The sequence below is a fragment of the Dicentrarchus labrax genome, unplaced genomic scaffold, assembly GCF_905237075.1.
Source record: "Dicentrarchus labrax unplaced genomic scaffold, dlabrax2021, whole genome shotgun sequence".
In the NCBI taxonomy this organism is placed as follows: Eukaryota; Metazoa; Chordata; class Actinopteri; family Moronidae; genus Dicentrarchus; species Dicentrarchus labrax.
Window position 1 is genome coordinate 19,352,447 of NW_026136702.1, and position 14,942 is coordinate 19,367,388.

The 14,942-nt window shown below is 39.5% G+C and overlaps 1 protein-coding gene across 2 annotated transcripts in view; it reads right to left on the minus strand.

Annotated features, from left to right (window-relative positions):
- LOC127374655 (contactin-associated protein-like 4) overlaps positions 1 to 13,169 on the minus strand; it is a 72,234-nt gene extending 59,065 nt beyond the window's left edge. For both annotated transcript variants that reach the window (XM_051420278.1, XM_051420271.1), the window contains exon 1: positions 12,878 to 13,169. In XM_051420278.1, coding sequence (XP_051276238.1) covers positions 12,878 to 12,962 — 85 coding nt within the window. In that variant the 5' untranslated portion in view covers positions 12,963 to 13,169. The remainder of the gene's footprint in view (positions 1 to 12,877) is intronic.
- Between the last annotated feature and the right edge of the window lie 1,773 nt (positions 13,170 to 14,942).

Below are 14,942 nucleotides of genomic sequence, written 5' to 3' on the forward strand. Positions count from 1 at the left end.
GAAAATGAACAGTTTCCACCCATTAGTTTTGTTATTCATGTAGGTAGTTGAAAGCACAAAACAACTCTCCATGTTCAGCTTAGTAATTCAGGTTTGTTTTCTTCCCCCTATGTGCTAGCGCATGTCACTGATCACATTGCTCAGTCACCTGCTGTGTTGAATGATCATGTTTGGTTACTCAGTAGTTGACTTCAGGTCTTGCTGTTGCTTGCACCCAGAATAGTATCCAACACAGACCACGCAGTCCACTGTGAAACCCACGGGGCTGTTGGTTAGCAGTGTTGGCTCTGTTTAGATCTGTTTTCCTCTGACTTTTTTCAAGCGAACCTAACATAGCAGTTTTTCACATCCATGTGCCAGTTTTAGCACACTTTTAACACATTGTTGAGGCATTTTGGAGGCACATAGTGGACTGAGTGTTATGGCTGCTAAAAGAGTGTTAGTTTAACAGCCTGTGGTCTAAACAAAGACATTGCGAATCATTAGTCTTTCCCACTTTGTCAGCTCTCACATCCACCTAAAGTGAACTTCACCAATGCCATCTCATGCATCCTCTCATCTCTCCATCTATAGCATCCGCTTTACCAGGTTGCTGAAATAGAACAGTATCCACAACATGATCAAATCAGGCTGATGAGCATCTTCCTCCACTTCAATAACCAACAACAATCAGGAGATTTATAGGTTCAGAGCTCTTTAAGGGTCCTAGACACATCTACGTGTCTCGCAGTGATATTACCATTAAGCCATGCATCTCTGAGCACAGTAATCACACCAAGACCTGTTTGACCAAGAAGAGCCAAGGCTGCTCATCCTTCCAATTAAATTTGCATATTTGTTCTAAAAATGCCAATGATAGACATGACAGAGTGTAGAAGTAATATATACAGTAATGAAATGAAATGTATTTTCCCTGCCAGTGATGCAGTCATTAAAGTTTAAATGTAATTTAAGGATAAAATAAGAAGGAGAGCGAGAGAGCATTAATAGTGCATGCAATGTACATTTACATGACATTTTACCATTCTGGTATTTAGATGTAACTTTTATCCAGAGTGACATTCCGAGTCCCTGAAAGCACTTTGAGCAAAGCCCTCCAGCTACTCGGAGAAAGATACTGGAGAATTTCCAGATATTGCAGTCTTTATTTTCGAAATTATAGTAATAAATATACCAGGATCTCAGTATCTTTAATTAAGATCATGAAAGCTGTGTAAGCACTGCTGTGGGTGGAAAAACAATAAGTAATATGATTAAGCAGTGAATGTTTCCTCCCACTTGAATACGTACATCTTGTGCTGTGATGTGTTATGTTCAGTTCAATTTAATTTCTTCATTTTTTAAATTAGAAGAGTAGCAGAGCAATGCCTTGTTTAGCCTGAGATGCAAGTACTAATTATTTAACTTAGAATTGATGAAGAGAAAACTGAAAACTTGTTACTCAGGGAAAAGTTTTTCGGCACCACTTTGACTTGGGATTTTTGAGACATCAATTGGCTGGAAATGATGGAGCACTAATTTGATTTAGAGTGATTTGCGAAACCATATTTCATCAGATTGGTCTGTGTTTTCTACCCTGACCTGTCTGTCTTCTTCCCAGCACGCCTCTCCGGCTGGAGTAGGGAGCCTGTCTCTCAGACAGCTACTGAGCTGTGAGGATCAGCACATCCACAGGCCTGGGTGCTGAAAACAATGTTTCCAGCCCTTTATCTGCCATTCATAAACACATCTGGCACACTGGTATTCTTTGTGACTCAGGCCTTCTGAAGCTTTTCCAATGTAGCTCAATATACTGTTTGTCTAAAATATACAGTGCAGTAGACATAAATTGAGCTATATTTAAAAAAAAACAAATCATACAATTTGGTATTTTCTAGCAGTTGTCAATGTCTGGGCATGCCGACACATGAAAAATATAATGTAATCCAATACAGAAGCAATGACCTTTGTGAAGCTTATAACGTTGAGGTGTTGTTTTTAAGTTGAACTGGGTCAACTTATTCACTTTTAAGGCTGTATCTTGTTTTGGACTGCATTTTGTGGTGGTGGTGCTTGCTGTTATAATGTATGACACCTTACTGACACAATAAAACAGAAAGTAAAATCTGTGGATGCTTCTTGCTTGCTAAATAATGTAAAACTGTTTTGCATTATCTGGCATTAAAAGTGCATTAAGAACAAATATAAGAATTTGCATAATCTGACGTGCAGAATTTAGAAATATGTTTGAATAAGACTACACAGAAACCAGAGAGCAAGAGTAAAAATGTACAAGCTGAACTTCCTCGTTATGTCCCTCTTGATATGTGCTACACAAATCCACTGGGTTTCTGCTCTTGAGCAGAAACTGTTTGTTGTCTTTTCCCCTGGTGGGAGGGCCTGACCCTCTGCGTGGTGGAGAATTTTAAAGCTGTAAAAGTGTCTGCGCTCCATGCAGGAAGGTGTAGGCAACAGCAAAGTTGGAAATCTTTCCTTTTGGTGCTGCTCTTGTGCTCACTGATGTCTAGAGTGTACTCACTGCCTCACCAACATATAATTCAATACAAGGGCACTGAAACACATAAGTAGCACCTTAGCACAAGTAGTGAGGGATTTCTCTTTCTTTTTTTCAAATTATTCAACTTTTTTTGATTACCAAACGAGCAGCAGTCTGTGGCAAATCCCTTTTTGCCAGGTTTAACTTTCATCCTGTCAACACACAACTGCGAGCCCTACTGCTGCAGTGTTGGAAAGGTTAGAGAATCTGGCTCATGAAAAGAAAGTTACAGACTTTAATCGCCGACCTGGCAGGAAAAAGTCCAGTGACATTGTGCCCTTGCACAAGGCATTTCAAAGGCTTCTGGTGGAGTGATGTGGGAATAAAAGGAAAAAAAACTCATTAGTGCAATGGTGGAAGAGCTTGTCGTTTATCACTGTTTAATATTCACTATTTAAAAAACATTAAACTCATTAAAACTTTGAATCCAATGCACTATTTGTCTTCAAAATAGCTGGTAGCTACTATTTAATGACATAAACAAGAACATGATTTTTTTGTCACAGCAGGTGACTTTTTTTTCATTTCATACACATCTTTACTTTATGTCATTTCAGCAAAGACAGTACAAAAGTCTCCAGGCTCTTCCTTTTAGTCAAATCACAGGATAAAACAACCTTCACCCCATCAATATGAGAATAAAAACATTTTTAAAATGAGTTGAAAAGGCACATTGAGGCAAAATATATCAAACACTGCAGTGCACCAACAGAACAACACCACACAATATTCAAGTGAAAACAGCAGTATAGTGAGGGCTGCACCTCTTTGACCATGCTGGTCAGGCCAGCTGGTCTCTGTACATCCAGGTTTTGTATAATGCATGCCACATGCACTCATTTAGCCTTCACTGGCACTGCAGTAGCCTAGATTTTACATAAACACCAAGACAGGCTGTGTGTCTGTGCATGGGTGTGTGTGTGTGTGTGTGTGTGGGTGGGCAGGGCAGTGACTTGTGACCGCTTCATTTCACTGCCAACACTGGTGCTGTACACATACTTAATTATGGCTTCATGTTGCAGCCTCTGCCCTGAGGAAACGTGAAAACATAATCACCTGTCGAAAACTGATAATCAACATCTCCTTTTTCTGTGTTAAGCTATTGATCCCACATTTCACAGGTGGATCAGCATGCAGACTAAGCTACTGATCAGCACTTCTAGAGTTGGCAGGCGTTCAGTGTCACACACAAACACATTTCAGAGGAGGCCTGCTGACACGGAGGACTGAACCCAGACTTTTGTTTGAAGGACAGACTCCTAAACTCCACCTTGCTGCCTCTGATTTACACCCTGAGTTCCCCTGCACCAACATTAGAACATGTTCTTAAAAATGAAAACATGCTTCACTTCCAACCTTAAGTCAAATATTGTACAACTGGTGCAATCCCTGAAAATGGATGCGTGCAATGAAAGTATGTCAATCAACACTGGATGTTGCTTTTGGTGAATTGGCATGTAAAAAATATGCCAATAAACACAAACCATGTAAACCATGATACTACTTCAAAAAACAGCATAATATCCTAATAACTGTATATGCAAGATTCTGGCTGTGGTTTGTGTAACAGATTGTTTGAGCTCTGCATAACATTTTTATAAATATGCAAAGCTTTGCTTATGCTTATTTAACAGCATTTCCCTTTGTGGAGCAACAAGAAATTTGCATGGATGTAATGACAGGGCAACAGACACTTTTTTAAAAAAATAGTTATGAAGTACATTTCTGTTTTTGGAGAATTATTAGTATGAAGGTGTTGAAAAATCCTTCGAGCATTTTTATCACAATTAACCAACTAATTTAACTTCTACTGTCACCGCTCAACCCAGAAGGTCAGACTGGATAGTGTTAAGGTTAGTTTTGTTTGTTCTGGTTCGTCATCATTGTTTTACCATTTTTACTGACATGCATGATGTGAAAAATTAATTTGTACAGACAGATACATTTCTCAGTATTGCAGTAGGGGAGCCTTTGATGCTTAATCATCTTAGTGAGTGCATTTGCAGCCATGGCTGTCAGAGCTTTGACAGATTTTATGATCATTACAAACAATCCTCTGGTGTTTTCTCCTTAGTATGCATGATACCCAGAAGGATGAGATTCACGGCACAAAACAATTGAAATGATATGGGTCGTGAATAATGTAACAAAATACACCATTATTATCAGTCTATTGGGCCACTGCAGCTAAGAGTTTTTTCAACTTGTAGACTTGTCAATGGGCTGCTGTTCTGTAACTTTTTTTTTTTTTTTTAACTCTACTAACTTCTTCCTCTAAAACCTTTGATAAAGCACACTAGTTCAGAAAATGGGTATTTGGTATTGGTCAATCAGTGTCACTTGCAATCGTATGCCTGGATGCCAAAAGTCATCTCACTGGCAATGGCAAAAGCACTCTTTTTTTTTCTGTCTCAGTCTTGACTTGGACTGAAACCTCTTTGGACTCTTGACCCTGTCTCGACTAGTCCTGGTCTTGGACTTACCTTGGACTCATCAAAGGTGGTCTTGACTACAGCACTGGTAACTGACCCTGTGCCATAAAATTGAGGTGAAGAGGGAGGAGTTTCAGATATATTTTGCTACTGGAGGAACTGCAGGTGTGCTCTCCTCATTCTTTGCTATCTCTTCCATCTCATTAACTGAGTCATTAAATTGCTCATCAAATACCTTATCTCCGTAGCGTCTTAAAGTTTTGGCTTTGACTCAGGTTCGTCCTGCGGTGTTCAATGTCAGCTACAGGCTTTAATACCAATGACATTTCTTCTGCACTCACATTACCAAGACGCTGCATCTGATCTAATTATCCCTTGTGGCAGCCTGGAGTGTAAGAGGGAACAGATGGTGATTTCTGAATGCACCATATCGGCTCTGTTATTCAGAAAAATGGAGAGACAACCCTCAACTGTCATTGGCATCCATTTGAGCAACACAAAGTTAATTCAAAACACAAGACAGTGGCAACTGGAAAAATATGAGCAACACTGGCCACAGGGATTTTGTTCATGGATCAAAAGTAGTAAACAGCATTATAAATATATAACTGATTTTATTTGGGGTGGCCCAGAGAAACATCAGTGATTAATTGATCTTTCTACCTTGTTGATAGCAAGATTTGTATCAAATTGTCCAGTGTAAACACGGCCAATGTGACTGCGTGACTAAAATTCAACCATGTGCTGCAAACTGACTTCTTCTTCATCATCATTTTATCTTTGTCTTCTTCTTCCTGTTCTTTTTCTTGCTGTTCTTCTTCATTATCTTCATCACTGAAAGTAATCATCATCTTCTTCTTTACTGTCAGAATCATCATATTGATCCTCATTTTCTTTATTTTTCATCATCATAATTTCATGCTGGTCATCATCGTCACCTTTATCATCATTAAAACCATCATCATATTCTTCATACTTGTTCTTTCTTCATCATCATGTATTTATTTTTCCAATTTTTTTCATCATTATCTTCTTTTTCATCTACTTCATATACTTCTTCTTCATCGTCTTCATTATTATCATCTATTTCTTAATCTTCACCATCATCATCATCATCATCATGATCATATTCTTCATCTGTTCCAACTCTTTCGTCTTCTTCTGCATGATCTTCATCATCTTCTTTATGAACATCATCATTATCATCCTATTGTTCTTTACCATCATTATCTTCTTCTTCTTCAACAGCTTCTTCAACATCTTTAACATCTTCAATATCTTCTTATTAAATGTCTTCTTCTTCTTCAACAACATCTTCAACATATTCTTCTTCTTCTTCTTCACTGCTATTATCATCATATCTTCTTCCGACCAGTGAGTCAACAGTAATAATGATTCATCTATAGCTTGAATTATTATAATGTCACTTTAATACTAATCATTTCACTTGTATCCTTCACTACAAGGTCAGATGCCAATATCAGATAAGCATTTCTGTATCTTTGCAGGGATTCTTATGCTTGGCTCAAGAAAGCTTCAACAGGTAGGATGCTTTCCACAATGTGGGTTTGAATCCTTAAAGCTGGAGGGCTTTTACACAACTCACTACTGCACCTGCAACCAGTGTTGCTTTGATTCAGTCCAAACCAGGACCTGGAGTGACAGAGCACCATGACCTTAGCAGAGTTTGACAGATTCTTGGACCAACTGCAAGTCATCTGAGGTGATGACAGAGCCATGTGATGAATTAGTGTGTGTTTAGGGAGCCAGAACTCCAAGGGGACTGGCCTTCAGCAAATATCAATGCGTCACAAACTCAGATGGATGGACTGCAGGCCTCAGTTTTATCACTTAACTACTTGTCCCTGGGTTAATAAATCTAGATTCCTGACTGACAGGTACAAGTTTACTCCGATGGCCGCTGCTACCATAATGTAGCCTTGACTTCATCAGATGGCATTCATGGCTCCCTTTCTCTGAACACACATTTTCATAAATGACACTAAAGGAGAAATATGAGAGGGGGTTTCTCCGAAGCTTCCTCTCACTTTTCTCATCTGCGCTGTCACAAACTCCAGTGTCCCATGAATCATAATGGACGGGTGAGGTTTTTCAGGGAAATGCACAACACGTCCACACTAATTAGATTATATTCACAGGTTTATGTTTCACTCTCGACATCCAGCTCACTGAAGAACGTATAATTCGGATATTCTTGTTGAAATGGACAGCACGGACATTTTCCTTCAGCTCCATTCCCAGAATTATTAATGTTTATTAAAATAAATCTCAGTCAGGAGTGAAAGAAGAGAACACATCAACATAGACTCTGATGAACCAAATAATAACCTACATCATCATTATTACCTGGATGATCAAACTTCACCATCAGACACCATCAGAGTGGGAGTGAATCTGAATGATGATGAATGAAATTACAATAACTTTTATTATCCTTTAACACACAGTCCCAATATACTCTCACTGTCTCCTCCATCCAATGCAAGCTGATTTCTCCAAGACTGCATGTTTAAGTGAATAATAATGATTATAATAATATCATCATTTATTGATTTGTCCCTTCCTGCAAGGGGCACCGACCACAGCACAGTGCCGCTGGAGCTGGTGGAGATTTTGAACTGAGCCTGGATTTCTCTACTCTTGCTTGTACATTATGTCTGGGCTCCCACAGTGGTTTCTGTCAGCGTGCTCTTGACCAGGCCACACAATGATGAAGATGTTCTGAAATTGTATGAAATGAGAGCCTGATCTTGAAATGCACTGTGCTCGTTTCATGAAAAGTGAATACTTTTTCCTTCATGAAAGGATTACAGAAACAGGCAGCAGTTTCACATTGAAATGGGGACTTTTGTTAACATGAGCAAAACCTTTATCCTCAGCTGTTGGCTTTTTTGGCTAACATTACTGTAATGTATGTAGGATTCTAGTTTTTTTTGTTGTTTTTTTAAGTTATCAACTATGCTTCTATTGTTGTACTTCTGCTGCTCTGACACTTCACTTTCAAATGTACAACATTAAACTTTTTCTGGTTAAACTTCTCAGCAGCTGAAAGCACAGCAGTCTGTTTGCACTGGGCAGCATTCAGGTGGAGTCTCTCTTACTCAGGAGTCAGCAACATTTACAATCAAAATACTAGAGACTATCATTTAGTCTCTCGCTGAATAACCAGAATCTACAGCCAACAGTTCCTAACTTTAGACAGCTTTGGGACAGAACCACAGTCACAGAAGACAACAGTTCATTCAATGTCTCTCTCAGAATGCAGCACCTACTGACACATTAGTTTTAAAGGTCCAGTGTTTAGGATTTAGTGGCATCTAGCGGTGCAGTTGCAGATTGCTTCACCCTCCCCTTCCAAGCATAAAGGAGAAACTACGGTGGCTGCTAAACGTGTTTGGTTTGTTCCTTCTGTGCTACTGTAGATACATGGTGCTTCAACGTAGTTGGGCATCTGTTGATATAAACGGCTGATCCTAAGGTAACAAAAACATAATGATTCTTATTTTCAGAATACTGTATTCCATTTCTGCAAATAGATCCTCCTAACCGTTACACACTGGACCTTTAATTTAAGAATAAATCTCACTGGAGACTGGTGATTGTGGGTGGTGATTCATTCATCATCAGACCACATACACACAAAGAACACCAACCACATTGGGCATTACGTGCACTCAAACACACACACACACACACACACACACACACACACACACACACACACACACACTACCATGGTGCTGCTTAGCATTCCCTTGTCCTCCACACATCATGTTCTCACAAGGCTCGTCGCTTCGTATCTCAGGATACACACACACACACACACACACACACAGGCACATATGAATAGACACGCAGGGTCGGGGAGCAACAGTATTATCTGTCAGTAGGCTGCAATTAAAACACACAGTACAAATCAGCTGAGAGAAGAGATAATCCTTTCAGGACTGTGGAGCCTCTGCAACCACACTGGAGAGACACGGAGAGAGAGAGAACGAAAAGTCTCTTGCACCTTTTTCGTGTGTCTAAAGTCTTGTGTGAATTTTCTCTGACACAGCAGCCTGGAAATGTACTTTGCTTCATCAGAAGCACTGTCTGTTTGTCAGCAGTGAGCAGCACTTCTCCTTATTGCTTGTGCATTTGAATGGAGAAGAGAAGTGGCGTTCACAACTGGACCTACACTAGGTTCCCACAATTTGTTAAATTTTATGTGGAAAATTGTATGCCTTTGAATAGCTGAGGCAAACAGTGCATGTGTTAAAAATGGAGGCTGTGGTTGGAGAAAGAACTAAACTTTTAATTTGAAAGATTACAGAAGAAGAGGACTCCCACCACAACAAAGCGTTGACACGGTTTGTTCAAGAGATGTATCTGTACCACCGACTCCTGTCTAATAACTGTCTGCAAACCGTGTCTCTTTTGTGTAACAGAGAGGCAAGGTTTAAATAAAAATGAGAGTTTCCTCTATTTTGAACTCTGCGATTCACTGCTTTGCTCTTTGCTATTGGTCAACGGCATGAATTCATGTGTCAAAGTTCACCAATGTTGAACCCACCATACATGTGGCAATCATGTGGTCGTTCCAGGTTGCTTGAGCACCAACTGAACAGCACCCACAGGGAAGGCAGATCAAAAAATGCGACCAAAATCCACATTCTTTGGACGGTAGATATCACATGTTCACAACGATATTCAATATCTCACAGTAATTGGTACTATATGCACAACATTTTGAGGTTGAGTTCATATCCTTCTAAGAGCAGCACTCTGTAGAATTGGTAGAAAAAAAACGCAGATGCACACAGGTGCTCCCAATCTGCTGATTGATCCAAGTCTTGCTTGCCAAAAATGTGGCAATTTATGCATTAGCGTGCAGTATGCTTTCAAGTGCTTCTTGTCAGTTAAATGCTTGCAGTCTGCCTGAACCTGTCATTGCCACTTGCAGCTATACTGTAAATAAATAATGGAATAAAAACAAGTAAAACAGCTTTTTAGAATGAAAAGAGCAGTAATAATAAGTGAGGACAATATCTGATCTGAATACCTGATTTTATCACAGACAAATGACTGTGCTGGCACCTGCGCTCTTTTTTTATTTACAGTTTGCTGCATTCACCTCAGTGCTCTAGTGAGACATCAACCATATCAGCACCATCTCCTCCCTCCACCTGCTCCGCTCAGAGCCTCTGCTGGGTTTCTAGCTCAGTCCTACTGAGCTCTCTCTACTCTGCTGTTGCACAACCATAACTTCATTAAATAGCATTTTTATGCTGCAAATTATTTCTTTTCTGAGCCTGGTGATCTTAGACAAATCCCACCGCTAAACTGCAACTGAGCTCTCGCAGAATGCACCTGAAGGCAGTAACAGGTGCTGATTGAGCCGCTGCTATCTATCAAGAGAAAATTACACACGGATTGCTTGAATTTGCAGAATTTCTTTAGGTAACTTTGGTCCAGAGGGATACAAATAAATGGTAAACGTCTTACTAGAATTAAAATATCTACACATATATTTCCTGTTCAAGTCATTCCATTAACATAGAGACCTCCCCAGTGTAAGCATTAATTTGATGAACAAGGAATGAAAACTGACAAAAATTGTGACAATCTTAGCACCTTATACCAGATGCTACATAGTTCATTGAATAAGGAGGATTCATTCCTGGGCCGTGTCATTTAGCTTGGTAATGTATTGCTAAGCAGCAAATATCTGTAGGAAAAGGTTACAATGAATGAGCTGCAGTTACTTCCCACTGCACTGAAGGGTTACAGACATTCTATTCACATCCAATTAGCCTCTCAGCTTTCTGACTCTGCTGCTCTCCAGTTCTGTGTCTATTGCAGAGAAATAAACATTTAGAATATATGTAAGTTTCGTCTGTTTCATGTTAATAGTGTTCACAATTGCTTTGCCGAGTGCTGAAAGTTCTGGCTTGAAGCACAAATTTCCCACCTATATTGAAATTTCAGGATGCTCACAATTCCCTGCTCCTCCCCACAACTGAATTATTAATGAGACATGACTGTGCTTTGTGATATATCCTCCTCTCCAGATGTTTCTGTTGAATGTCAGTCTTACCAATTATACTCTTATTGCCCAACAAGAATACTGGACATACACACATACGGTGGTGTTTTCTTTCTTTTCCTTTTCTGAGAATTCTCTATGAAGAAAACCCAGGTTACTCACAACAGACTTGTCACAGAATGGTCTCTCCAGCCACTCCACCCACCGCTTCCCCTAAATAAGCACACTGCACACAGTGTCGAGCAGGTTCACTGTGACCGGCTGCAGAAACAGAAACATCTGCCCTCTCGTGACAGTTTTACCTCTTTGGTTCATTCTGACAAATAGCTTGAGTCAGACCTGGCTTGTGGCTCTGGCTCAGCACTAACACAAAGTCAAATAAAATGTAGAGAGAGGTCTGGGCATTGGAGATTATTAAGTGGATGATGTACGGTATTATGCTCTCTAAGAGGGCAAAAAAGTGTTTCAAGCACTGCTTATTGATTTGAGAGGGACAGCTACATTTTCTTCTCTTTCGGTTATGGTTTCTGATAGACTCTCTGTTGAGTCCGCGCCATTTCCCTTAGGGCAAAGAAATCTCTTTATCTTCTTTATTTTACTCTTTCAAAGCCCATAATGTCAGTGTGTGTCTCTTTCCAGCAGCTGTTGTCTGTCAGGGGGAATATAAACCTGGCGTGGTAATATCTACCATTTATCTGTCTGTCCCCACTCTGCCCACACTGAATCCCTTAGTGGCATTTGATTCCCCTTAGATGTTTAATAAATCTTATTTGCCCAGGCATGTTGACACAGAATACATTTTAATACAGCATCCGCCTCATCATAGACAAACATTTACCCTCTGACACACACTTTATTAGGCTGTGTTAGCAGCATTGTTACTGGTATGCCAGCGTTTGGCACATTTAAACAGCACCTATGTGAAGTGATCCTGTTGATATTTCCATCAACACAGTGTATGATCAGGATGCCAAATGGACCATAAATTACGTTATGGGCTTTTTTGAGATTTTTTTTTTTAAATAAATAAAATAAATAAATAAAAAACAACAAAGAAAAACTGTACAGATTGTATATCATTCTGTTATAAAATCACTGCCAATGATCTGTTAAGTTTAATTTTGCAGAGAAATTAGACACAAATATGATATTTAAAAATCAAGTCCCTGAGGGCTTATGAAACATCCCACCACAAAACAGAATTAGAAGAAACATCAAGGAATCAAGAAGTTTGTTTTTCTTCTCTGTGAACAACACTGCAATACATTTTGTCTTCAAAACCATTGAGAATAAATAAAATATAAAAAATAAATCACAGAAATGATGAATGATGCAGGCTAAGAATGTATGCAGTCATACTTCAAAGTGCAACCACAGACCGCTGCAGCCTGCGCAGCTCCACTGGAGCAGGTGAGGCTCGAGTGTCTTGCTCAAGGGCAACTGTTTAATAGGCTGAGTTAGACAAAAAAGTGTTTTTCATTTACTTTCCCCACCTACATGCTTCTTACACTGACTCCCACTAACCCCACTGAAGAACGGTGCATGGAAATCCATGCATAAAGCGTATGAAAAGGAATCATATGAGAGAGATATTGCTGTGCGTTTAAGATATCCCCAAATTCAGATGCCTTTCAGGAAGACCGATTTGCATTAGTTCATTCACAACACACATAACTAAAACGTTTTTACAAAGAGAGCAAATATACCTGTAACTCCTACACTTGTTTCTTGCTGCAGAAGTCAAAATAGCTACACTTTTTCAAACATTTGGGATGTAAACAGGTCAGCACTCAGTATCAGATCAACAACCCTACATCTGGTCACTAATGTCACACAAAATAAATATCTCACTGTACTCACCCCCTCTTGTTGCCCCGTACAAGCTGAAAAGTATCAGGGCGACCTGTATAATAATTCCCTGGACTTTTTTACTCCAGAGATCCATGATGAAGTGGAAGGATGCTGCAAAAAAGCCCGCCAGTTAAAGGAGGGAGATAGTCTCCCTCTCCTCTCCTCTTTACTCCACTCCTCCTCCACACTCTCACACTTTCCAGATCCCTGATGAATTCTGCACTTCTGTGTCCGCAGCGCTCCACAATATCCGCCTGGCTCCAAGGCGATGACAGCAAGAGGCAAGAGGCTACTTTCTGTTCTGCTGCACTCTGCAGAGTGAGGGGAAGGAACAGAGAGAGGGAGAAAGACACAGGGAGACAGAGAGAGAGAGAGAGAGAGACAGAGAGAGAGAGAGAGAGAGAGAGAGAGCTTTCACTACTGTTACAGCTCCAGTGAAAGGTACTTTAGTCATTAAAAGGACTTGAAGACCCTGTGCAAAAACCCACTGCAGGCTACACTATTCTGCTCCGACAATGTTTGAGAAAGAGCCATCTCAGGTCCCATTAGGCTCCGGGCTGCTGCTCACAGTCTGTTTGTCATCATGTAATGCAGCAGTTCAGGTCCGGTGGTCACGAAGGGGATCCCCAGCACAGTGAGTCACTGCAAATAAAATGAAAGCATCCCACAGAGACTAATCTAATTATATGTTTTATTCTTCTTATCTCATACATTAAATTGCAGATTTAGATGATTTTAACCCCCTCTGGGAGAGACATCTAGTGAGACTGGTTATGTTTTTTTTTCTTTTCTTTTTCTTTATTTAAACAAGTAAAACTGATAGAAACCTCCTTTCCAAGACATGGCCAAAAAGCAGAAAAAACTGTAATGTGACAATAAATACAATACATAAAAAACAAACAGGCTAAGACAATGTCAATGCACATAAACAATATGCAGTTAAGATGAGCATACAATTTCAAAAACCATCCAAAACAAATTGGAAACAAAAACATTCACAGAAAGTGCTTTTTTCAACTACTTTAAAATTGACTTGAACCATGCTTTTAGGTTCTTCTGTACCTTGTTTCAAGTTGAAAGTGCAGTGTATTGTTGGTGCAAAGGAGGAAGTCAGGTGACTGACTATTGTTTGTTTCCTGTTTACAACCAACTAGCCGCATCATTCCCTAACCTTAACCAAGTGGGGACAAAGGTCTCCTAATCTTCACAAATTTGTCATTTCAACTCAAACCAAGATCTTTTACTGACAGTCGTTTTTGTGCCTAAATCCAACCAAAACCTTAACAATAAAACACATTTATTTTTCCACAGTGATTTGTAATAGTTTTGGAAGAAACAGAGAAATGATAGGGGGCCGATAGGGGCATCAGATCCAAAAATGCCATCCAAAAATGCTTCTATGGGTCGTTTCTGGAAGGTCTGGACAATGATTTTGTAATTTAGTCTTGAGGACTTTAACTTAAACTTTTAAGGTCAGTGAAACAGTAACTTAACTCCGTCCTTATGTTGGGAACCAACATCTGAACATCATGAGAGCACAGGCCATACTGGTTTTGATTTCAAATCGGTGAGGAAGACCACAGCCCAAGGAAGGGAGTTGGGTTTTACCTTCATTACATTAATGTTTGAGAACTGTGAATGTTATGTAACATATAACTAAAGCTACAGTTGCATTATGTTCTTACTGGAACTGGTCAAATAAAGCAGCGTGGTCAGTACCTGCCTACAGCGTTAAAATATGACACTGTTAGAATTTAGCAACAATTAATAAGCAACATCCGGTTAGTCTTTCAAAATAAAGCTTGCGTGGTTAACGTTGTGAAACAGTCCCAGTTTGGTTAGGTTTAAGCACTACTACTAAACTACTTAGTTAGGATTAAGAAAAGATTGTACGTGACATAACTATCATACAAAAATCAATTGTTACTTTTGTTTTCATACAGCACTGACACATTGACACTGACACATTTACAGAATTGTTATTTGTCATGATAAATAAAGAAATGAAATAGAAGTCAACATGACTTCTGGGCATTTATGTCCAAATTGTTTAGTTATTTTTTGTTACTGATAA